Source organism: Pantherophis guttatus, chromosome 9 (genome assembly GCF_059756535.1).
Source record: "Pantherophis guttatus breed Tessera chromosome 9, ASM5975653v1, whole genome shotgun sequence".
Lineage (NCBI taxonomy): Eukaryota > Metazoa > Chordata > Lepidosauria > Squamata > Colubridae > Pantherophis > Pantherophis guttatus.
This window is the reverse complement of record NC_142071.1, coordinates 9,059,517-9,086,038: the sequence shown is the minus strand read 5'-3', so window position 1 is coordinate 9,086,038 and position 26,522 is coordinate 9,059,517. Positions and strand designations below refer to the sequence as shown.

Below are 26,522 nucleotides of genomic sequence, written 5' to 3'. Positions count from 1 at the left end.
CTAGATATTAAGCAGATCTCCAATTCTGATGCTCCCTGGATTGAGTTTGCCCATTTAATGTTTCCATTTTAGAAGATGCAACTTGATTAAGACCACATTAAGTTACAGATGGGCGTCAGTTCATGCCAGTTGGCCTGTCCCAAGGTAATCCAACGTCTTTCAAGACATCTTAGCTTTTGCACCTTTGCTATTAAAGGTTCCTGTTCACAAGAGAGTGCGGTGTTTTGGTTTCAGCTTCCAAAAGGTGCTTGGGCACCGCTGGAATGCACGTAAAATCCAGGTAGAGTCTTTATCACCCGTGACCACTCTTGACTTTTTGACCACACCCTATGGCAGGAGTCTGCAACCTTGAAACACTCAAAAGAGCCATTTGGACCCGTTTCCCACAGAAAAGAAAAGACCGGGAGCCACAAAACCTGGGTGGGCGTGGCCAACTTGACATGACTCACTCCCATCCAGTCACATGACACACCCCTAGCCATGCCTGCCCAAGTTTTGTGGCTCCCAGTGTTTTCTGCGGGAAACCGGTATCTCTCTCTGTGTGTCTCTCTCTTTGTGTCTCATATCTATCTATCTATCTACCTCTCTCTCTCTCTCTCTCTCACATATATCTCTCTCAGGCCAGGCGAGGTGTGACGGGAAGGGAAGGGCAAGGGGTGGGGCCAGCCAGGGGTGGGTTCAGCCGACAGGGAGCCACAGCAGGGCTCCCTGGAGCATGCAGCTCCAGAGCTGCAGGTTGCCGACACCCACCCTATGGACTTCCTACAGAATCCAAACAATGCATCGTCAGCACTTTCTTAAAGCAACTTTGTCTTTTCCTGGGCTCTTTAATTGTAATGCTTCTAATGCCTTTATGTTTTTAAATTACAGGTAGTCCTTGACCTATGACCACAGTTGAGTGCAAAATTTCTCTTGCTTAGCAAGTCAGCTGTAAAGTGAATTTTGCCCCATTTTGCGACCTTTCTTGCCACTGTTGTTAAGTAAACCGCTTCAGTTGTCACGACTGTTAAGTAATTCTTAACAGTCTTTCCCATTTGCTTTGTTGGTCATCATAAATACGTGTCAGTTGCAAAGCATCTGAATTTTGACCATAGGGATGCTGCAACGGTCATAAGTGTGAAAAATGGTCATGAGTCACTTTTTCCAGTGTTGCTGAAACTTTAAAGTGAACTGTCGCAAGTCAAGGACTACCTCTATTGTAAGCCAGCCAGAGTCCATGAGAGGGATGGCATATAAATTAACAAATAAAAACAAATCTTAAAATCCTGTAACTACCATCTGCAGCTACTGACTATCCCATGGAGAGATCCAACTGCTTACAAGCATTGTAGACACATGCTGCACTTACTGTCATGCTCTTCAAAGCATCTTTTGGAGACTGAATCTCTCTAAAAGAGGGAAATTGAGACACCATAGTACAAAGGACAGCAAGAATATATAAAATGTATGCAGTTGTTCCCTTGGCATCAACAGCATATAGCTGTGAGACAGACTTTGTAAGTTCCTACTTCCTGCGCTCCAGTAATTTTTTGGAAGTGGTTCTAGTGTCCAGTAAAGATTCTCTCAGGAGGAGATCATCAATATGGATCCAATCCTGAGCTCTCTGTCTTGCAATTTATAACCAGTTTCTGGCCACCTTATGGTGGCTTGGCTTACGTGCCCATGCTAAGCCCCATTGCTAAAATGGGTGTTTCGTTTTAGCTTAGCATGTGGTGCAAATCCAACTCCTGTGGCTTGTGAAGAAGGATTTGAGGCTTAATGTGCTGCGCTAGGAATCAGCTAATTGTAGCTTATTCAGCAGACCATAGTAAACGAGAGCTTTGCCAAATGTGTGGCCTTACTTATTTAGCAGGCAGCCCAGGCGTCTTGAAAAAAAAAAACTCGACTGGGATATATTTGCAAACCACTTCTTGGTTCCCCTCTTCAGCCAGTCTGATGTTCTCCAGATGTAAAGCTTAGTTCAGTCGTTCCAACTTGAGATCCAACTGATTTGAAGAGTTACTGGGAAACAGGCAAGCTGTGAGGTGGTTATAGATCTTGTCCTTCAAATCAAATCAAATATCAGATCAAATATTTGTTCTGGTCTCTTGAATTGATCTTCATCAATTCATTGGGACAGGCAGACAGTCAACATCTGGGCTGACAAATTCCAGGGATCGGCCGCCACTAGGCATCTATTTGGGGAATCCATTTCTTTCAATAAATGCAAAGCATTCGAGCATCTGCTTTGCTGTGTGAGAGAATATGAAAACCAAGGCATTTTGTTGCAACTGGACCTAAATCAAGTCTTGATTTGGCTTTCATAAGTTTGATCCTTGCAATTCGGTATACAGTAGTACATTTACAGAGTATAACTTTCATTGGCGTTGAGTAGCTGCAACATGTTATGTCATAACATGGTTGAGTTTGGGCTTAGAATGATTTGCAAACCCTGGTGTATGCCAGGACAGGTAGTCCACACTTAGCGACCATGGTTGGGACTGGCAACTTGTTAAATGAAGCAGTCACTAAGTGGAGCACAACTCTGCTTATGACCTGATTTCAATTTGCCTTTGATCTACGGACTTTTGAAGGTCGTATATTGGTTAGATTAGTTGAGAAGTCAGGTTTTTTTATCACTGTTGTAACTGAAATGTTACTCAGTAAGGACTGCCTCTGAATCATCATGGTTTATTCACTAACCAATAGTTCATCTGAATCAGTGTGATACAGGAATCAATTTTATTTTATTTGGGTGGCAAAGATTTCAGTGGCCGCCATGAAAGCCAGATTCTAACTCTGTTGCCATCTAGTCCTCTGATTTTTGCAACATCATGGGATAGCTTTAATGCGAGTGATGCGGTATCTCAGAGGTGGATCTCCCGTCTCACAATCAGGAGGCTGTGAGTTCGATCCTAGGTAGAGGCAGATATTTTTCTCTCTGGGCACAATGAGAATATATCTGCTGAACAAAACTCCGCATTAGCGACAGGAATGGCATCCGGCCATTAAAACACACTGCTAGCTCCATTCAGTTACCCAGACTCCACCCCACAAGGGATTATGGGATCGTTAAATGAAGATGATGGGATAGTTTTAATCTGAACCAAGTCCCAAAGATCAATAGAACTAAACTCTCAGTTAAATAGACAAATCAGTAGCCCTCCAGATTCTGTCCCAGGAGGATCTCAGCAGCCTTCACAAAACCAGAAATCTTCTACATTGTTTGCCACCGAAGAGAGCTAAGCACTGAGTCCACACTGCCTTCACTTCTCGTGCTGTGTAATATTTCCTAGTCAAACCTCAAAGCGTACAGGTAGTCCTTGATTTAATGACCACGACTGAGCCCAAAATTTCCATTGCTAAATGGAATGGAGTGGTTGTGAGTTTTGCCCCATTTCACGACATTTCTCGCCACAGTTGCTAAGCGAATCACTGCAGTAAGAAGTTAGTAATACGGTTGTTAAGTGAATCTGGCTTGCACATCCACGTTGCTTGCCAGGTTGCAAAAGGTGGTCACATGACCTGAGACAGTGCAACCATCATAAATATGAACCAGTTGCCAAGTATTTAGTTTAGTTTATTTGATTTGTATCTGTGCCATGTTGGCATAGTGATTAGAAATGCAGTTTTGCAGGCTAATTCTGCCAACTGCCAGCAGTTCAATTCTCAACAGTTCAAGGTTGACTCAGCCTTCCATCCTTCCGAGGTCGGTAAAATGAGGACCCAGCTTGTTGGGGGAAATATGCTGATTCTGTAAATTGTTTAAAGACGTCTGTAAAACACTATGAAGCGGTATATAAATCTAAGTGCTATTGCTATTGCTATTGCTATCTAAATTTTGATCCCATCACCATGGGGATGCTGTAACTCTCCTGTGTGAAAAAGAGTCACAAGTCACTCTTTCAGTGCTGTTGTAACTTTGAACAGTCACTGAATGAATGCTTGTAAGTTGAGGACTACCTGTACCAGGGGTGAAATCCAGCAGGTTCTGGAGAACCGGTAGCGGAAATTTTGAGCAGTTCAAAAAACCGGTAGCAGAAATTTTGAGTAGTTTGGAGAACTGGCAAATACCACCTCTGGCTGGCCCCAGAGTAAGGTGGGAATGGAGATTTTGCAATATCTTTCCCACAGGAGTGGGGAGGGAATGGGGATTTTGCAGTATCCTTCCCCTGCCACGCCCACCAAGCCACGCCCACAGAACCAGTAGTAAAAAAATTTGGATTTCACCACTGATCTGTACTGCATACCATCTAATTCTAAAATGTTGGCTTAATCTGTCCTCAAACTCAGAAGGTTGTTCTTTTTTTTTTTTAAGAGATCTAAAGCAGGGAGTAGTAATAGGAGTAGGTAGTAGTAATGAGAAACACAGTGAAGGCAAGAGAACTATGTACATAGTATACAAGAACTCAGGCCTGAGATCTAAGAGGGAGGAAGGAAAATTAAGTACTACTCTAATAGCAAAACAAGATGGGGAGAGGGTCTTTGCAAATGAAGAGACACCCCACTGCTACCACCCTGCAGCAGCCTGCTAGAAGAAAGACCCTGTTTTGGTCACAGTTTATAGCAACATCTTATCCTTTGGGCCATCCCAGGCTTGAGTATATGGAATTGGCCACACCTTGGCCATGTACCAGAATAAAATCTGATTATTATTTGATAATGCCCCACCCCGCATGAAGGTGAAATTATTAATGCTGTGGGAGTTTCATCACTGGAGGCTTTCAAGAAGAGATTGGACTGCATTTTGTCAGAAATGGTGTAGTGTCCTACAAGGTCCCTTCCAACTCTTATTAATCTGTTAATGCTTTGCATTTATTTTTGAGATTCAGTTGGGTTCCCTGATCTGAGTGTGATCAAAGATTGTCTATGCTGAGAAGAATGAAAGAATTCTCTTTTGGTCACCAGCCAGAAACTTCCTTCGTCTGCCAGCATTTGCCTTCTTAATGAGTTATTTGTTTTCCTGACCTCCTTTCTCCTTATCTTTGAATAAGCTCTTTAAGCTCCTAACTGCAGTAAGTAAAGAGAAGTAGAGTTCCACTACTTTGTTCAAGGTTTTCCTTTTTTCCCCACAACATTTGTACAATTGTAAAGTGGTATTCCCCTTTGCAGTCAAAAAAAAAAAAAAAATGAGGGATGGGACACTGGACTTTTCTTAATTATTACCGGTTGTGCTGCTGGTCATTTTTCACTATGAAATAAGACATTTAATTGCTAGTAAATTGCTTTATGTTTCATGAGTTCTATTAGTTCTCTTCCCCTTTTCTAAGTTTATTTTTCCCCTGGTTTCTTTTATGCCTTCAATTACATTGGTGTTAGTCGCGAAGTCGTGTCCAATCCATTGTGACCCCATGGACAATGTTCCTCCAGGCCTTCCTGTCCTCTACCATCCTCTGGAGTTCATTTAAGCTCAGGCCGACTGCTTCAGTGACTCCATCCAGCCACCTCGTTCTCTGTCGTCCCATTCTTCTTTTGCCCTCCATCGTTCCCAGCATTAGGCTCTTCTCCGGTGAGTCCTTCCTTCTCATTAGGTGGCCAAAGTATTTGAGTTTCATCTTCAGGATCTGGCCTTCTAAAGAGCAGTCAGGGTTGATCTCCTCTAGGACTGACCAGTTGGATCGCCTTGCAGTCCAAGGGACTCGCAGGAGTCTTCTCCAGCACCATAGTTCAAATTATACTTCAATTATACTTTCAATTATACTGTCTGAAATAGAGAACATTTGGTGCTATTCAGTTAATTTAAACAATTTTGTAACCATCTCCCATATGTTTTAGCTTGTAAGTTGTACAAATGAGGTTTAAGAGGAGGATAAAAGGACCTCAAGAAGCCACAGCAAAATCCCAACTTTGTACAATTGGACATCCCAGCCATCAGGAATTCTGAAAGTTAAAGTCCACATATCTTAAAAGTTTAAAGAGTTGCCAAGTTTAAGAAACTCGATGGCCTCGATTACCAAATATTTTTCTGTTGGTTGGTAAGGTGCTAAAGGGAGAGATCCGGAAAATAAAATGCTTCTAATGTTGGGCCCATCCATTGTTTCTAGGCAATAGATCACACAAAAATACTGTAGCTGTAAGAAGAGGAAGGTTTCCTGTCTCCTATCCACCTCTCCAAGCCAAGATATTCTCAAGATGACTGCAAATGAAGGGGTGACTTTTCTCATTTACTCTCTCTCTCTCTCTCTCCGTCTTGCCTACATACCCCCCATGGATGCTGTTAGCTATCATGTAATGTGTATGTCATTATGAATTGTGATTTCGGTTGAGACAATTTAGGCAAGATTGATTGTAAAGTCATCATGGATGTCAGTTCCTTATTTCTTTTGATGTGGATTTTTCATCTTCTATAAAGTTACAGTAGGTGCTTTTATTACTTGATACTGTATGTATTTGGTAGTGTATATTTTAATAAATAAAGTTATATGGGTGTATGACTGCCATTAAGATTGATTTGATTTGAAACAAAGGCAATCTGCTAGCCTTCTGATAAATGGACATTTTGTGGCTGGCAGCCATTTTGTCAGAGCGCTTATTTATCACATGCTTTTAAAATCCTAATGGACCTATTCTCGATGTATAGTATTTCAAAGAAACTCTATCATAAACACCCAGTCTCATGATTACAGCTTCTTTACTAATGTCTTTAACATCTTCAGCATGTTATTTGCATCTTTTTCCTACCATCACCACACAGAGTTGATGCTGTCATTCAATATTCACTCTCCATCTCCATATCTATGGAGACTTTCAATCATCCAGTTTCATGGTTGTCCCAAAGGTGTTTTTTCCACCAAGCAACTGGACTTTCTTGGTTTTTTTTTAAAAAAATTGAAAACATTTTATATCTCATCAAAGAAGCTCATCCAAGAGAATTTAAGAAGCTTCTTGGATGAGAAGTGAAAAGCTTTCAATGAAAAAAAAAACCACAGGAAAGTCCAGTTGCCTTGTGGGAAAGCACCTTTGGGATCTCAAGCTCCATAATTTTTTTTTTCAATTGTATTTGATTCAAGTCCAATCACTGAATATATAATCAAATTAACATCCTCCTTCCACCCTGCATGAATTGCTTCATGCTTTCTAAGACCACCGACGTCACAGAGATGAAAATGTTTATAACCATGTCCATGGAACTCTAACTAAATCAGGGGTGCTATTCAGCAGGTTTTGACAGGTTCTGGAGAACCGGTAGCGGAAATTTTGAGTAGTTCGGAGAACCGGCAAATATCACCTCTGGCTGGCCTCAGAGTGGGGTGGGAATGGAGATTTTGCAATATCCTTCTCCCAGGAGTGGGGAGGGAATGGGGATTTTGCAGTATCCTTCCCCTGCCACGCCCACCAAGCCACGCCCACAGAACCAGTAGTAAAATAATTTGAATTTCAGCACTGAATTAAATGATTGAATTAATCCATTGTCTGACGTGATAAAGCAAAGAAATATTGGAGTAGAATTCACATCTTAATACAGGAGATTCTCAAAGTGAATATAACGTTAAAACTAGAAACTTTTCTTGTGGGTTTAATGGAAAAAGGCTTGGAAATTTTTTGGGGAACTTTGATGTTATACAGTACATGTTGACAGCAGCAAGATTACACACAAAAATGGATGGACACTTTGATTCCCACAATGAGCGAGTGGCTGCAAACGGTGATGGAGTTAGCAGAGATGGCTAAATTGACCGCTTTGATTAAAGGAAAAAAAACACAATTACTTTTATTTCTGTGTGGAAACAGATTTTGGACTTTGTGCTTTAGGTGGAAAAAAATGAAACCTTGATTTTGGGTTTTACTGATTGGACAGATTTGTTGTTATAGAACTGGCTACTCTATATTACTATATAAAAGTAAAAAGTTGAGGTTTGATGCTATTATCTTATTCTACTACACCAAAGGGAGTAGGGAGTCTGAAGTCAACGTCTTGTCTTTCTTTTTTTCCCCTTGCCATACACCTTTCCCTTCTCCCTCCTTTATTTTCTTACTATTTTCTGTATTTTGTATTATAAACTAATAAAAAAGAATTAATCCATCGTCTGAATTGGCACAGATCATTGAACCATAAATGAGCACTCAACTCCAAATATCCAAAGATTAAGAATAGCCTGCTGCTAGCCTAGCCTAGCCTGTTGGATAGATGCATCTACTAAACCAGTGTTTCTCAACCTTGGAAGCTTGAAGATGGGTGGACTTCAACTCCCAGAATCCCCCATCCAGCGCTGCTGGATGGGGGATTCTGGGAGTTGAAGTCCACCCATCTTCAAGCTACCTAGGTTGAGAAACGCTGTACCAAGCCCTTTTAACAACCCTGATTAGCATTTGGCTCAAACACAGTCATTGAGACAATCAATTTGAGACAATAAGAGCCTTGGTGGCGCAGCAGACTAAAGCACTGTTAAGTAACACCAGCTGCCTGCAATTACTGCAAGTTCAAATCTCACCAGGCTCAAGGTTGACTCAGCCTTCCATCCTTTCGAGGGAGGTAAAATGAGGATCCGGTTCGTGGGGGCAATAAGCTGACTTTGTATAAAAAAGAACACCGCTGGGGGGGGGGCGAAAGCCCTACTAAGCAGGTATATACAAAAGTATGAAGGCTATTGCTTAACGCATTGTAAGCCGCCCTCCGGAAAAGGGCGGCATATAAATCGAACCAATAAATATATATATAAATAAATAAACTTGGAATAAAAGCAAGAATCAGTTCTTAAATTCCAATAAAGGTAATCCTCGGTTCACAACCCTTCGTTTAGTGCCTGTTTGAAGTTACAGTGGGACTGGAAAAAGTTGAGTTATAACCAGTCCTTGCTCTTACAACCATTGCAGCATCCCCCAAGGTCATGTGGTCAAAATTCTGGCACTTGGCAACCGGCAAGTATTCACAATGGTTGCAGCATCTTGGGGTCATGTGACCACCATGTGAGACCTCCCTAGCCATCTTCTGAAAAGCAAAGTCAATGGGGGAAAGTGGATTTGTTAAATGACTACATGATCCCTTAACTTCAGTGATTCACTTAACAATCATGGGCAAAGGTTGTAGTTGGGCACAACTCACTTGAGAACCACCTTGCTAAGCAATAGAAATTCTGGTCCCAATTGTGATTATAGATCAAGAACCACCTGAATGAGCAGCAAACTATATTTGCCAAAAATATTCATTTCACTAGGTATCTCCCCACCTTTCCTGGTGTTGATCACACCCAACACAGGACCGCCTGCTGCAGCAAACGGCCTCCCACCGGCCGGTACACTCTCACAGAGAGGGACTCCTCCGGGTGCCATCGGCCAAATAATGTCGGCTGGCGGCCCCCAGGGGGAGAGCCTTCTCTGTGGGGGCACCTACTATTTGGAACGAGCTCCCCCCGGAGATACAGAGGATCCCGGATCTACGCACCTTCTGCCGCGCTCTCAAGATCTTTTTATTTCACCAGGCTGGTCTGACCTAACCTTTCCCATTCTTTTTAATGTAAATTTTAATGTAAATTTTAATTTGTTCTTAACCTGGGGTTTTAAATTTGTCTTGGGCTAAATTGATTTAATTCGATTTTATTTCTGTTCTTAATTTTTGTATTTTACGTGTTTTATTCTGTGCCTGTTCACTGCCCTGAGTCCTTCGGGAGCAGGGCGGTATACAAATTAAATTATTATTATTATTATTATTATTATTATTATTATTATTATTATTATTATTATTACACTTTCAACACATTTCTTTCAACTCTTCACAATGTGTTATGAATGGGAAACAGGACACCGATATACAGAACCATATCTCTTATTCCCATCTAATACTTCATAACCAGGATAAAAATTTGGGGTGGGGGTGGGAGGCAATAATTAGAGAAGATGATTCTGCCAAGTAGAACTAATGGGATGAGTGGAGGGGATTCCTTGTCAATCCATCTTGGTTTGCAAATGCATGCATATCCCTCTATTTCACGCTGCACTTTTAAGAACTGGAAGAGCTCTATCAGATGATTCCATCCAATGTATTGTGGATAGAGATATACTTATTCATTCAGTGATTTATTGCCCTATGGTTTCAAAGTGTTTGCATCACACAAAGCAGCTGACAGGGACTAAATCACAACTTAAGATGTTCAGCTGCCAGGAACTCCTTGGCTGTGGCCTCAGAGCTGAATTGCTCTTTTTAATATGTCAGAACAGGAAAAGTATTAAATGCAAAGGCAGCAAACATATTAAATGGATAATTTATGTTTTACACTCGTCCTATCTACTCTATTTTGCCCTGTACCATATACACACCAATTGGGATATGGAGGCACTAACACAACATTCACAAATGCATCGATAGTGTATGATTTTAACAGATAATAAAAGTTTGGCAATTAAATAGGAAATACAGCATACAAAGTCACAAGATGGCAGAGCAAATGCCTCAGAGGTGGGTTTCAGCAGGTTTTGACCAGTTCTGGAGAACCAGTAGCAGAAATTTTGAGTACTTCGGAGAACCGGTAGTAAAAATTCTGACTGGCCCCACCAGTCTATTCTCTGACTCCCAGCTGATCGGGAGGAAATGGGGATTTTGCAATATCCTTCCTCTGGAGTGGGGAGGGAATGGAGATTTTGCAGTATCCTTCCTGTGCCATGCCCACCAAGCCACACCCACAGAACCGGTAGTAAAAAAAATTGAAACCCACCACTGAAATGCCTGGTAGCATTTTGCAAAGCAGTTGAAAATATGCAAGAAAATTAGAGATCAAAGTCAAATGCATATTAATAGGTTGTATAATGCATTATTGGAAATAGATTCAGAAACAGAATTGGTTAAGGACTGTATGATAAAATGGGCACAAAACTTTCAGGAACCAGTGATGATGGAAGCATGGGAAAAGATTTGGGTTAGAAATGTTAAATTTACGCAAGCACAAAACTTAAGAGAAAATTTTTATAAAATGTTTTATAGATGGCATTTAGATCCTAAAAAATTATCATGTATGTACCCAAATTTGCAAGCTATAAAAATTTGGTGGGTGATGCAGAATATTTTGAAAAAAAAGTTGAAATTTACTCCGCAACTGTTTTTATTGGGTATAACTACGGATTGTACAGCATTAGAGACTAAATTGATTTTAAATTTAATATCAGCAGCTAGGCTGTTGGTAGCGCAATATTGGAAGAAGGACTTTTTGCCTACTATTGAAGAGTGGACATTGAAAGTAGTGGACTTAGCGGAAATGGCGAAAATTTCAGCGTACTTGAAGGACTATACACAAGAAAGATACATATCGGAATGGAGAACATGGATTGATTATATTCAAAATAAGTATCAGACAAGAAAATATCAAATAGCTTATGAATGAATGTTAAATTTTAGAAGTATTATGTTATCTATATTGGAGTTAAGGTTTCGGGGGGGATTTGTTAGTTTAAGGATAGATAGGTTAATTTAGATTATGATTGTTAACTGAAATACCCTGTATGTTGCTCTGGGAAGTCTGGGGGGGAGGGTGGGATGGGGGAAGGGGTGTGGGGGTGGAGGAGGAGGGAAAAGGGGTGAGGGGAATATTGGGGGGGGGGAAATTTTTTTGTAAAACTTTTCAATAAAAAAAAAAAAGAAAATGTGCAAGAAAAATAGAACTTGAAGTGCACAGAGAAAACAGTAGGGGTCAAGAAAGTTGATGCAAGTTGGCCCCTTCCACACACTTTCTATTCCTTTCCTGGTAACCTGTGAATCCATTCTGGGACCTTCCCTGAAATTCTTAGGAAGGAAGGGTACACAATAGGAAAGATGACCTCTCGGTTGTCTTCAATCCTTTCCAGCATTAAAGGTAATTGAAGATTGTGTTCAATCTTTGAAATTGTACAAAGAAACTGTCTATCACTCTACCTTTTGCAAAATCTTCTGGGACAAGAACTCTTTGCTGCTATTCTAGATCGACTGAAAGTTCTAGAAAGATAGCCCGCATACATCACTTTGAAGCAATCCTGCTTAGGTCAGTAAACAGTGTGGTCATTAAATGAGCTGTGCCTGATTTCATGACTTCTTATGTTGAGGTCGTTAAGCGAATCTGGCCTCCTCCATTGACTTTGCTTATTGGAATGCCTTTGCTGGAAGGGTGTGATTGCCTAACCCCAGGATGCTGCATCTGTCATAAATACAAACTGGTTACCAAGCACTTGAATTTTGATCACTTTGACCATGGAGATGCTGAAACAGTCACAAGTGCAAAGACCAAACTTATGTCACATTTTTCAGTGCCATCGTAACTACAGTAATGGCCAAAATTGTGGAAACCTGTTGGGAAAAGTGTATTTTCTAAAACTAGCTAATAACACCTCTTTTTTTGGGAGTAGTACCATAAAATGATACATCAATGGAAAGATAATTTAATCAAGAATGTAATGCAATAACCCTTATGATCTGTCCCCGTCCACACACACACACAAACACAGCCAGCCGAGGGTTAAGGAAGCACTTGGCACACACCCAGGTCTTTATCTCCAACTTGGCAGCGATATACACACCGTCTGCCAAGTGCTTTTATTTCCACAGAAACAGAAAGATAATATACTCAGCGTACAAGAGTCCAACAGAAAATAATATTCCTCTCAGCAGTTCCGGATGATGCTTTAGTGACTATCCAAGGTTTATTTTTGTTCATCACAGGGATCACTGGCCACCACCCTCTGTTATATAGTCTCTGGGGTGTGGTCCAGTGACTCAGTTCTAATCCCTAGCATGCCTCCTGAGCTGCTGCAATCGTTTATCACGCCTTCGGAGGCGTGCATCCAGGAATGACGTCTCTCCCTCACTCTCATCCGAGACACCTGTCTCCCAACTAATCTCCTCTCCCTCGGCCGGCTCCTGAGACAATGCCAGAGGGGAGGGGCCTGGAGAGGGAGGCCTGGCTGACTCCTCTTCCTCATGCTCGGAGCTTTCTTCCTCCGATGGGATAGGCTCAGAGGGCGGGGCCACAACACCTTATGAAGGATTTACTATTAGAATAGCAGTTACAGTATAAAGAAGAAAAGTGAAACGTAGAAAAAATGAGATATACAAAAATGATAGAAAAAACGAGATATGCAAAAATTATCACCATGTCGGCTAATACTTAGTTGGGCAACCTTTAGCATGAATTGCAGCCTTACAATGTCTTCCAATGGAGTGAACCAAGTCTTTTAGGTCTGCAGCTGTTATCATGTGAAACCAAGATTGAATGATGGCTTCTATTAACTGGGTTTTATTGCTGGGTCGCTTCTGACTAACAAGTTTCTTTAGTCGGCTCCATAGATTTTCAATTGGGTTAAGGTCTGGGCTATTCCCAGGCCATTCGAGCAGTGGAATAGGATTATCTTGAAACTCCAAAAAGAAAGTGGTGTTATTAGCCATCAAACCTCAAAAATACACTTTTCCCAAAAGGTTCCCACAATTTTGGCCACTTCTGTATGAATGGTTATAGGTCGAGCACTACCTTTAAACCATATGTCATCATGGTTGTATATATTTTGATCTTGTATTTTATATTTTACATTTTATGTCATATAGCATACCTTATTTTAATTGTGATGCTTCTGACACAAATAAATAAACAAACCTCATGGCGGGGTTGGGTTTTCTGAGAAAAAAAGGGGGGGGAGGAATTTGCCCATGGTAGTTATCTGGTCATCAAGATGCATAGCCAAATCCAGAGTAACCCCAAATTCTGAAGCCAGTTCTTCAAAGAGAAGGCTACTTATTAAAATAGCAGAGTTTGTTCGTTTCCTTACCAGAAGTAAATGCAAGGTGGCGCAGTAGTTAGAATGCAGTACTGCAGGCTATTTCTGCTGACTGCCTGCAATTTGGCAGTTTGAATCTCACCAGGCTCAAGGTTGACTCAGCCTTTCATCCTTCCAAGGTCGGTAAAATGAGACCCCAGATTGTTGGGGGCAATATTTTGATTCTGTAAACCACTTAGAGAGGGCTGTAAAGCACTGTGAAGCAGTATATAAGTCTAAGTGCTATTGCTATCTTGTCTGGATTGAACTTCATTTGATTAATCTTCATTTGGGCCATCTCCCAACTACAGAATTGCTTTGCCAAAGACAAGTAATCAAGAGAAATAGAGATGTATAATAACTACATACAGCTCTCCTGCATACTATTTTGAAAACAAATCCTGGAAATGATCAGACCAGTCATAAATATCTTAACTGAAGCAGATGATCATGAGGCATATTATTTCTAAAAATATGAAAAACCCAACAGGTTCCATAGAAATGTAATTGTTTTGATCTGAGATAATCTCCTCAAACATTGCTGAGTCTAGGTAACCCATTTGTCCAAGAATCTAGTGATACATTATTGTAAAAAGCTCATTCATACAGGGAAGATTTTCCTTGATGTGAAAAAGCATTACTATGTAAACATGCATGCATAAAGATTAGCACAAATCACAACTGGACCTCTGGTTTGAAATCCAGAATCCCAAATCTCATGTACCCCCAATGGCTGCTCAGAAGCAATCAGAACACATGGACCTGAATTTCATCATCTTCAATGAAGATGCTGGACCTTTTGTTATTGATACTACATGCTACTGCATCAAATTTTCCATATTTTCTAAACATTTTGTAGGCAGATCAATGACTACAGATGCTCATTCTCATCCTTTTAAAATGTTTTCCTTTGAAATCTCAATTTCTGTGTTCATTATTAACATATCCCAGAAAGTACACATAGACGTACAACATAGTATGGTGAATAAAAAAGACAGCATTTAGACATGTCGATTAACCGTTTAAAAGAACAGATATAACTATAAAGTTCAGGACCTAAAATTATACCACATGTGAATCAGGCTTTTATTGCAGCAAGAATTTAAATTTGAAAAAGAAGATTTCTGAGGTAGATTTAGGGCTCGGTATATATTGGTTGTGGTGCCTTAAAGGAGACATAGTTTAAATAAGATCTGCTTTGACAACTAAATCTGGATCCAAATATTTATAAAACTGCAAAACATTCACATTATATGTTTCTAGGATGTTAAAATTGAATATAATACATAATCATTTTAACATTTACTCTTTATTATAGTTTTTTCTACAACCCATAAATTTAAATTACTGTCTTCCCAAAAATATAAAGCCTTGCTAATGAACATTGAATATAGTTTTATTAAGAAAGTTTATTACAGAAAATTCAATATATTATATTGCATTTAATAACTGCAGCCAGAATCACCTATGCACAAAAAACTTAGCACTTCCTCCTATAGAATGGTGATAAAAAAGGTGCTAGAATGTGCGGAAATGGTCAGGCTAACAATGGAAATAAAAGAAAGAGGAGAAATGGAATATTATTTGATTAGGGACAAATGGTATAACTGGTTAGAGAATAGAAGTAAAGAATAAGAACATTAAAGATAATTTAAGAGGTATTTTAAAGTTAAAAGGTAATATATATTAATATATAAATATATATTTATATATATTTATATATAATTTAATATATAAATTTATATTAATATATAAAATACATATGTATATAAATGGAAAGGAAGAATAATGAAAATAACTGATATGTACTTATGAGTGATACTGGTACTGGAGCGCTGTAAAGATTGAAAATGTCGTATAAAATGAAGAAAACTATTCAATATTTTTTTAAAAAAATTTTTATTACAATAGTATAAACAAAACAAAAGAAAAAAGAGTAAAAAAGAATAAAAAGTGCAGAAAAAAAATATAATAAAGTAAAAAAAGTAACTTTCAACCTTCATCACAACAAATATAAACAAATTTAATAACACTTTAATTTAATAACCCTTAACCCTTTAAGGTTTCAAACATCTCTCTTCATTCCATAATTCCATTCTCTATCTGTGAGTTAATCCATAAAACACCAGCCTTTCGATTCAGGTATGAACAAAAAAAGAAAAAAAAAATCCATGAAATGTCTTATTTTAACTTTTATCAAATAAAACAACTTCATATTCCTTCCTTTACCGCTAGCAGTCTTACTCTTCGATGCAATCAAATATTGTTGAATTTGATTTCAATTCTTTATCCCTACACACAGATTTCTTCAAGGCTTTAACTAATCTCTTTTGTACTGTAGATCCAGTAAAAAAAAATTCCCAATTCATTTTCTTGGCTTATCATTTTTATTTTCCTTTTAATTTTTAAAACTTCAGCTGGTTTCTTTTGTATATCCAGCAAAGCATTCTTTTCCAAATCATTCTAATGGTCTGTCGTTTGTAGTTCCACTTTTCAGTACTTTGTCCCGTCAGAAGAAATTTGCTCTACATTTATCATTCCTTCGTTAATATCTTTGGACATTGTCTAGCCATAGAAGCAAACATCGTAACTGATTTTGTTGGTATTGTAGTTACTAATTTATGGTTCCATTCTTCAAAGGTCTCTTTAATTCTTCCAATATTATAATATTTTGTGTCATTTTCTAAGTCCCAGTATTAACTGACAGCAAAAACAAGCTTGTATTTTGTTTTTCATCTGGTTAGAATCTTTACTTCCCTCTGTTATCCAGTTTCTACAGTCATCACTTATCTTTGCTTTGATTTACAATATCCAAAATATCCAAATTAAGTCTGTTCCCCATAAGAAACTATTTATTTTTTATATTTAATTCCAAAATCTTATAATAAGTCAATTTTCCAAAATTATCTGGAACTTTAATCTGTTCATAACATTCTTAGATCAAAATCTTATTTAGCCTTTTGCTGTTTATTTGACATTTATTAAGTGCTTAGGCATATAATTAATTTTTCTTTCATTCAGAGTTGAAGGTAAAGTTGATATAGACTTCTTGAACTTGTAATTCTGAAGGCCTCTAATAACTTAAAATAGTTACTAGGCAGTGATTAGAAAATGAGGTTAGCGAACCCAGTGTCCTTCAAAAAGTTCTGCCAGTTGCATGCAAGATGGTGATTCCCATCTTCTGGTGCTTAAACCCTCAGAAGTCCACTGTCTTGCAATCCGCTCACAAGAAATAGCCATCTGGAGCACACATGGGTGACTTCCCATCTTGTCCTTATCCAGAGAGGTTCCAAGAACTTGTCTACTCACCAATTCCTTGGTCTTTGCCTTGGGCATTGGCTTTGCAGAGATGTCTTCAGTTCACCATACCTCCCCGAATAGTCCAAAACTTTGCTAATGAATTGTCAGACTCCAAAATTCAACAAAAAGTCATGTGGTGAGTCCTCCAGGCAGATTTATTTTTGTTCCTCACCCAGAGACAGAATCTTGCCAGACAAAAGCAGACTGCTAGCCCCGTAAAGAATACATTCTGGCAACTATTACAGAGTTGCTGTATTCACCCTCTTTTTCGCACACAAAGTATCTGGTCTGAGTTGCCTCTTGCTCCTCTGGAATGTACTCTTTTCCTGATAGGAATCTGGACTATCATGAGCTCTAAACTTTGATTTGTGGCCAAAGATGTCACCTGGGCCCAATCTCTTATGACTTATTCCATAAATCCTAGTTAAGGAAACTGGCTTATTTCAAAGTGTGAAGCCAATCACTGAATCCAGGAGCAGCACCAGCTGCCTTGTGTCAATTATCAGTGGAACTTTGGAGAAGAAATCCAATTTTTTAAAAAAAAAAATTAAAAAACTGCTTGATGGAAGCCCCTCCCCTTTTATATGCATTGCAATATATATATATATATGCTTTAATTTATATGCCGCCCTTCTCCGGAGACTCAGGGTGGCTTACAATGCGTTAAGCAATAGCCTTCATACTTTTTGTATATTTATACAAAGTCAGTTTATTGCCCCCACAATCTGGGTCCTCATTTCACCTACCTTAGAAAGGATGGAAGGCTGAGTCAACCTTGAGCCTGGTGAGATTTGAATTCACAGTAATTGCAAGCAGCAGTTGTTAATAACAGTGCTTTAGTCCACTGTACTACAGGCTCTTTTTTAAATATATATATATAAAAGGGCTGGAGCTACAATCACACAGTTGCAATCATCAACCTGATATTTAAAAAACAAACAAATTCATCTTCCCCCATTCTTCTTACCATTTAAATGTAATATATCTAAATCCAGATTTTAAAGTAGGGGGCATAAATTTGTAACCAAGAGAATGGACAGAAATCCTGGAAGTCAAAGTTTAACATCTGGAGAGTCCAAGTTCGCTTTAATCATGAACTGCTTGCAGCAGATTTTATTGTTTATATTTTTGTAGGGCACCTGTAAGCTTTATGCATATGAACAAGAGTGCCAATTATACGGGCCATTAAGTGCAATGCAGCAGGCAGCTGCAATTTTTATATGGGAGGAAAGATTCAGAGCAAGACTTAGGAGCAAGTGCAGCTACGCGGTGGCCAGAGGAAGTACAAAATAGTTGAAGTTCCTTAGCTAAATATTATTCCAGTATAAATAAGTAATCATTTCAACCCAGACACGGTTCAAGAGTTCATATGATTGCTGGTAAAACAAGGCTTCAGATTGGATGCAACCAGGGTTGAAATGCTCCCGGTTCGGACCGGATCGCCCAATCCGGTAGCGATGGTGGTGGGTGGTTCGGAGAACCGGTAGCAAAAATCCCTGCCACCCCCCCACCATGCCCAGTTGAGCTGCAAGATCATCAGAGGCTTTTTTTTTTTTACTTTTAAAAGTATTTTTTCTACAACCTCTTCCGACGAAAAAATGCTTTTAAAAGTAAAAAAAAAAAAAAGCCTCTGATGATCGCGCGACTCAGCTGGGATCGTCAGAGGCTTTTCAAAGCATTTTTTTCTGCAACCTCTTGGCCGAAGAAGTGGTTAAAAAAAATGCTTTGAAAAGTCTCTGACGATCCCAACTGAGTTGCCTGATTAGCAGAGGCTTTTCAAAGCATTAGAAAAAATGCTGTGAAAAGTTAAAAAAAAAAAAGTTGGCCACGCCCACTCACTCACATTGCCCCCACACACACCAAGCCACGCCCACAGAACTGGTAGTAACAAATTTTACATTTCACCCCTGGATGCAACCACTTTGAAGACTACCAAGAACACACATGAATAGAGCATCTCCATCCATCGCATGTAGAAGATCTCGGGTTCAATCCACTGGGGACTGGGGGTGGATTTAATTGCCAGAAATTCTGGGGAGGTGCATCCAATTCATCACAACAAAAGCCATAGAGAATCAATGATCCAACTCAGCAACCAGATTCTTATGCTACAAAATTCCATTATCATTGACCTATAGGCTTTGTTAGCATAAACTCAGCGGTAAGTTTGGACTACAGTATACTGTTGTGACCAAAGCCCAAGTAGTGATTACCAAACACAATTCAGTTCTCAGTCCAACTTATTTTATTAAAACAGCTGAGAATTAATTCATTCTCAGCTTAGTCGAAAACAAAATTCTTCATAACCAGTCCATCAGCCTTATCACCAACCTTTGATGTCTTTGGCAACCTGCCATAGGCTTTTCTTGGGAAAAACCCCACAAAGTTCAAAAGACGCTGACAAGAAGCACTGGAATCAACGTTGCTTTTCTACAAAGAACCCAACGGCTCGTTGCTGCTCTTTTAAGCCTTCTGGGAGTGGCCAATCATCTTCTGGCCTTACTCCCGAGTTGTCCTTTATTCTTCAGCTGCTCTTGCCTTCTGGAAGGTCTTCGCATGCGTGCACTAGGAACAGGCTCCTCCTGTTCCTCTGCCTCTCTGCTGTCCACCTCTGGAGGCTCCGGAGTCCGCGCATCACTCCCAGATGGCCCTGGCCCCATCTCTGCCTCTGATGGAGAGCCCTCATCCGGGCCTTCCCCAGCCTCCAGGACTGGCCCATTGTCCTCGCCAGCCTCCTCACTGTCTGACTCCGCTGCCAGGTCCATAGGCTGCTGGCGGACCACAACATATACAGTAAATTGGTTTGCATAACATCAGGCTTTCAGGAATATTGACCCTGGACCTCGCTGTGTCTTTTGACAGAGCTAGGAAACTCTATGACAAAGGTACATGCATGATTCTTATTCTAGTAACATTTCCCCCAAAAGACAAAGTTAGATGTGGCATCACCAAACAATAAGCAAGTGGATACCTAGTTTATTTTGGCTTTAAGCATACACTTGTGGGAGACTTCACTTTGGAGACATCATCAAAACTGTGTCTACACAATTGGAACGATACAGAGAAGATTAGCATGGCCCCTGTGCAAGGATGACACGCAAATTCGTGAAGCGTTCCATATTTTTAAAAGGTTGAAATTTACTCCTCAGTTGTTTTTATTGGGTATAATTATGGATTATACAGCATTAGAGACTAAACTGATTTTAAACTTAATATCAGCAGCTAGGCTGTTGGTAGCGCAATACTGGAAGAAGGGCTCTTTTGTCTACTATTGAAGAATGGACATTGAAAGTAGTGAATTTAGCAGAAATGGCGAAAATTTCAGCGTATTTGAAGGACTATACACAAGAAAGATACATATCGGGATGGAGAAGATGGATTGATTATATTCAAAATAAGTATCAGACAAGAAAATATCAAATAGCTTATAAATGAATGTTAAACTCTAGAAGTATTATGTTACCCATAGCGGAGTTAAGGTTTCAGGGGGGGATTTGGTAGTTTAAGAATAGTTAGGTTAATTTAGTTTATGATTGTTAATCGAAATATCCTGTATTTTGCTCTGGGAAGTCTGGGGGGGAGGGTGGGATGGGAAGGGGGGAAGGGATGTGGGGGTGGTTGGGAGGGGAAAAGGGTGGGGGGAATATTGGGGGGGGATTTTCTTTGTAAAACTTTTTAATAAAAAAAAAACTGTGTGTTCAAATCCATCCATAGGTTCGATGGACCTTTGCACACTTTTACTGAATTATCAGATTGAATCAGTTCAATCTGCAAAGTTTAATAAATCTTTTGAAATGCTTCACAAATTCATGTCAGCTGTTGGCTAATTTGCATAGTGTGCACTCCTTAGTTACCCATCCTCTACAGTTTCTAACAGGTCCAGTAAAACTATACCTCCTTCCCTCCTTCCTCTTCCTCTTTTGCACTAGAAGGAATGTTCTGATTTATATCAGAAGTTTAATCCAAGTTTGTACTTCACAGGATGGGAAAAGGGTAAAGGTCTCCATTGATGTGAGGTAGGAGACCCATGCTTGTATTTTAAAAATAATTCACACAATTGCTAATTACATGAATACAGCCTACTTAGATTAACTCTCATACATACATTTTTCGATGTATACTTGAGAAAATAATGTGTACATGATTACTTTTAAGGCAGGGGTGTCAAACTCGATTTCATTGAGGGTGGCATCAGGGTTATGTTTGACCTGGGGGCGCGTGGTCAGGATGGGCATGGCCAGCTCGACGTCACTCATGTCAGGGGCACCTGTGGTGGCACAAGCGCTCTGCCAGCAAAAACAAAGCTCGGGAGGGCTGCACAGAGCTGTTTGTGCTGGCAGAGACACCGCGGACTGGTCCTTCGCTATTTCCAGGGCAGTCCCGCGAGCCAGATCTAAGCACACCTGCTTTAAGGCACTGTTTCTCAACACTGAAAACACTAGGGAAATTCTGGGAGCTGATTTTCCCAGTGTACCTAGAGCTGCCAAGGTTGAGAAACACAGCTTTAAGGAGTCTACTTGTTAAAGTCATCATAGCTCTTAAAGCAGCTATGTCTTGTAGAGATGACTAGAAAAATCTGAATTATTTTAGAAGCATGCATAGCTTGTTCCCAAAAATACCATTGGACCCTAACATTGTTTGCCCATCAGATGTATCCAGGAAGTCCGTGCATCAAAGAGAAGAAAGCAGATACTATCCTTTTAACATCTGCCTCTCCCAGCAATTGCAGTATAGAAGTATGTTGTACTTGTAAAATGAATGTTTTCATCTCTATGACAAATAATTAGATTATTCCCGAAAAACACTGATTCAGGAGGCTTCCTGAGCTCATGGAATATCACTAGTCAACTTCTTGGGAATTGAGTAGCTTTCTTAAGTTGAATCACAAAAGGTGAGCCAGAGATGCAAAATTGGCAGACGCCATTTTTTTTTCTTGGTTTTTTTCCAGACCAGAACAAATACTAGAGCCGCAAGTGATATGGAAAACACTTCATTGCAGTCCAAGTCTAGAAGCCCTAGAATTGAACTTCTGTCAGATCTCCCCATTCTCGGTATATGCATTATCCATGTGAACCTTGAACAGGAACAAATTGAACGTGTAGATGCAACTTTTGTTTGTCAATTCGTACTGTACATCCTGTCGATTTCATTTGATGATGATTTTTTTTTAGTTCTCTTGGCAAGTAAAGCATAGAAGTCCTCCTCCTTTTTCTCTCTTCCCCCAGGCCAGACTATGAACAATATTGATGCTTTGCATGGAAGAGTGCATGCAGAATAATTATAGATGGCCGAGTTATTTTGCATAAGAAACTTCCTTTTCCTGGGAGTAAATATACAATAAAGCACATGACTCACAATCTACTGCCCCATCAATGACAGACAGAACCAGCTTTCTGAGATAACCACTTCCCTCTGCCTAATGGTAGGGCTGGAGGTAGAATTGCTTGGTCATTGTGCAATGAATGCAGGTTGCCATCTGAGCAACATTATTCATAGATCAGTACAGTGAACCCTTTACAGAAAAGATACCAAGTTTTGCTGGAAAATGTTTTATATCAATTTCTATGGTTTGTATGAATTGAAGCTGTCACAGTATCTTTCCCTTTAAGGAGATGGAACATCTCTATCTAGTCATCTCATTTCTGGGACTTGCTAATGTGCAAACCTTTAGCATCCATAGCTTCTTTAATTGAGCCATTGGGCTATCATAATATAAATTCAAAACACCACAGAAGTCAATGGGTCCATTTTTAACATCTTTTAAAATGAGTCATAGGTTGTGCAAAAGAAAAATTGGGGGTTTATGAGAAAAGCAAAACCAACAAAGCTCATCCTTTATATATATCAAAAGTCCTTGATTAAGGAATTTCCAGATTAGCATGTGAAAGTCCTATTTGAAAGTCTGAAACCATGTGTTGCCATGACTCTATTAAGTCAGTAATGATTTATTGGACCAGTACAAAGAAATTTCACACTTCTGGGTATTATAGACCTTGTTAGGTCTGCTATGTGAATATAGCCAGCCTGTGTCTGTTATTTGGTTTCGGCAGCAGATGGCAGCATCCAGGTCACCTTAACTGGTCTAAAATAAATGGTGAGCAGGAGAACACGGATCTTCTAGTTCTTGGACAGGAAGCCATCAGGAAACCTAAATCTTGTAAATTAGCCTGAGAAGCCAACAAGATTCTTGAAGAAGGCAATGGGAAGCCATTTCCACATTGTTTTTAAGAACATAATATGGATATCTTTATCCATCTCAAGGACTTTTAAAATATACCTAATGGGCCTGAAGATGCCCAGTGTTGAGGTAAGCACTGGTGTATTGAGGAAACATTTTTCCCGACATATGAAATGTGAGATTAAGTCATCACCTATAAAAATATATCTTGTAAGAGCTGCTGCACACACACATACCCCATTCTAATGCACATCATTTCTGGACCAAGCCATTTGCAGGATTTTTCATAGTGGCATCTGGCAGCATCTCTTCCCCCAAGTTAAAGAATATTTGGGTTATTGATCTCCTACTGCAGTTGTCATCATGACCTGAGCAAATTTCTTACCCATTTGCAAAATATACACTAAGGTTTTTGCTATTTGGGCATTGTAGTTCCTTCATGTCTTTAGGCCAGCGTTTATCAGGTTGGACATCCTTATTGTTTTGGGCTACAAATCCCATCAGCTCAGTGAATTCAAGACACACATGTAACTGGGAGAAACGTACAATCTGTTCTGTGCATCTCCAGAACCCAAAACCAGACTTCAGTGAGCTACAAACCTGGCTGGACAGATCACCATTGGCTCCAAGTTAGAAAGATCTTCTACAGGACTCCTGCAACGGAAGGTTGGGCAAAATGCACAATATATAGTGTCTCCTATTTGTTACCAGTGATTAGACAAGCATGGTCCTTTAGGGTTCAGAACTTTTTATAGTTCTCTCCTAAAGGGACTGGTAGCAGAAAGGAGTCCCGGGGTCTCAGAAGGCAGAGGTCCAAAGGGACCTTCCATCGTGTGAGTGATGGCTTGATTTGACCCTGTCATTATTTCTCTTTGGTTTACCAGCATCTTTGTCTAGCAAATGCTTACTACAGCTCTGGACCCTGCATCAGGTGGGTGGGGCTTTCTTCTAGCTCAGCTTGCAGCTCAGAGCTCCGATCTCCCCTTAGCAAGAAAGAAAGTGGGGGGGGGGAGAGAGAAAGGCAGCGCTGGCTCTGTTGGTTTTTCCGCCTGTCTCCCAAAGACGCCCCCTCGGTGATCGCCTTTGAAACCTGCCCGGTTTACCCACCTTCCCGGCCTCCGACTCACCTTGTCGTTGAGGTTCTGCAGAGCCTCCTTGCCGGCGGTTCTCCGGATCTCCACCTTCCTGCCTTGTTGCCACGAGGAGACGGAGGGAGCGTCGGGTCCGAGGTGAGCCACGTCCCGCTGCTTGGCCACGATCTTGCCGGTGGGAGAGCCGCGTCCGCTGGAGAGGGAGTCGAAATCGATGGTCTTGTTCTCCAAGGAGCCTTCCACCGGGCAGAACATGCCACAAAATTTCTGCCGGGGTTTGGGGCTGCCAGAGCCCAGGTTTTTGAAGAAGGCTGGGACTTCCTCCTCCTCCTCGCCGCCGCCGGCCTTGGCCGCTTGCTTCTTCTCGGCCATGGCTCGCTCCGGGGCACGTCTGGCTTCGCCCGGTTCGCTTTAATCCTCTGGAGGAGACAGAAAGCGGCGGAGAACAGGCCAGCCGGCAGCCTCGAGGCGCGGAGTCTCCGGCCCTGGCTAGAAGCGGGGATGGGCAGAAGGGAGCAGCCTTTTGTATTACCTCTCCCAGGCAGGGTAGGTTGGAAGGGGAGCCCCGCAGGCTGGAGCGCCGGGAAAAGGCGTGGAGGGGCGGGAGAAGATGGTCGGTTGCAAGGGCAGCCGGCAGGAGGGCTGGGTTCAAGTTCCCAGCAGCCAGATGAGGAGGAAGGGGCGGGGGGGGGAGGAGGAGCGGGCAGGAAAGGAGCGGAGGGCGAGGGAGGGAAAAGGGGTGAGAAAGCCCCACTCACTCTGCAGCAGAAATTAAGGATTGATCCGGAAATGAGGTGACAATCGGAATTGGCGAATTGGGCTGGGCCAGCTGCTTCGGAGGGGAAGCCCCGGCGCGCTGCAGCTTCTACAAGTGGTAGGGAAGAGGAGGAGTGTGTGTGTGTGTGTGTGGAGGTGCCGCAGAAGCTGATGCACCCCCTTTTCTGGAAGGCTTCCTTAATTCAGCCCCACCCAACTCAGGGAAAAGCGGGCGTGGGAATCCTCGGAGCCCACGCCCCTCTGCCTCTTTTCGCAGATTGGGTTTTTTTTTTTCTTTTTTCCCAGGAACCGGTGAAAGAGAGACCCGATTTGGGCACAGGGACCGGTGCGGGAGAGAGGGGTGGAACTGCCGAGTCAAAAAAAAAAAAAAGATGGGGTGCCACTGCAGTGGCTTAAAATATTCCTCCCCACCCCACCCCTTGTTGCTGGCCGTGGGAAGAAAAACCACTGACAAAGCAAGGGGAGAGAATGTCTTGGCGGGGGCGGTGTGGAGGGGAGAGTCCATTTTCAGAACACAAAGATTTGACCTTGACAAGGCTGGCAAGTGGATCTCTTTTGTGTCGCTAGATAAATCAGCTGCTGGAAGGTACATTGAACGTGCATGTTTTCCTATGGTCTTGATCTACGGTATATTATTCACTCCTGCCTTCCCGCAACCAGGTGCCCTTTAGATCGGTTGGAAGGGACTCCTACTCTTTCACCACCCAACACGACCCATCAAACTTGCCTGAAAACTCCAGGTCAAGGAAGACAATTTTATTTTTCTAGACAGCTCGTTAAAGTCTTAGGGATGTATTATTTCCAACCCGGTTGCTACCTAAAACCCTTCACCCCTAAATGCAGTATTGCTGATGTGCAAAGTACATGCTCTGTAGTACTGAATTAACGGCCAACACTAGGATTTCAAAATCATGTTCTCTCTTTCTCTCTCTCCCCTTCCCTCTATCTTGTAGTCTTTCCCCTCCCCTTTTACTTTAATCTTCCTTGAGGAGGAACGCTGCAGAACTCAAAAGCTTGAACGGGAGTTTGTGACATCTGAACAGATCCAAGAAAAGGATTGTCCTAAAACAGAATTTTAATCCCTTCTTCTATAGGCAGAACAGGGCTGCGTTTCCATATTGAGGACTGGGAATAAAATTGCCCTGCACTCATTTGTGAAAAGAGCCTTATTCAAACGTTGCCTAAACACCATAGCTATTGGTGGACAAGTCTACCCTCGTCAAGTTGAACGAGAGAACTGTTCCTATTTGGGCCGTCACTGTCGCTGTCCCTTCAGCACCACGTGGAAAGGGAAAACGCTTCTTTCGGAAGTGAGCACTGAAAGATTTTTTTAAAAAATTGTATCCCACCTTTATTACTTTTATAAGTTAACTCAAGGAGGTGAACATACCCAACACACCTTCCTCCTCCTGTTTTCCCCACAACAGCCAATTATAAGGTGAGTTGGGTGAGAGACGGTACCAAAGTCAACCAACTGGCTTTCATAACTA

General features: G+C 41.0%; 1 protein-coding gene and 1 non-coding gene across 2 annotated transcripts in view; one reads left to right on the top strand and one right to left on the bottom strand.

Annotated features, from left to right (window-relative positions):
* The window catches only part of DPYSL2 (dihydropyrimidinase like 2), a 92,091-nt gene extending 66,880 nt beyond the window's left edge, over positions 1-25,211 (bottom strand). The window contains exon 1 of the mRNA XM_034436850.3: positions 24,292-25,211. Coding sequence (XP_034292741.1) covers positions 24,292-24,627 — 336 coding nt within the window. The 5' untranslated portion in view covers positions 24,628-25,211. The remainder of the gene's footprint in view (positions 1-24,291) is intronic.
* On the top strand, positions 20,009-20,111 carry LOC132712388 (U6 spliceosomal RNA). Its single transcript, XR_009623059.2, has one exon. It is a non-coding gene; the product is annotated as a U6 spliceosomal RNA (small nuclear RNA).
* Positions 25,212-26,522: the final 1,311 nt, after the last annotated feature.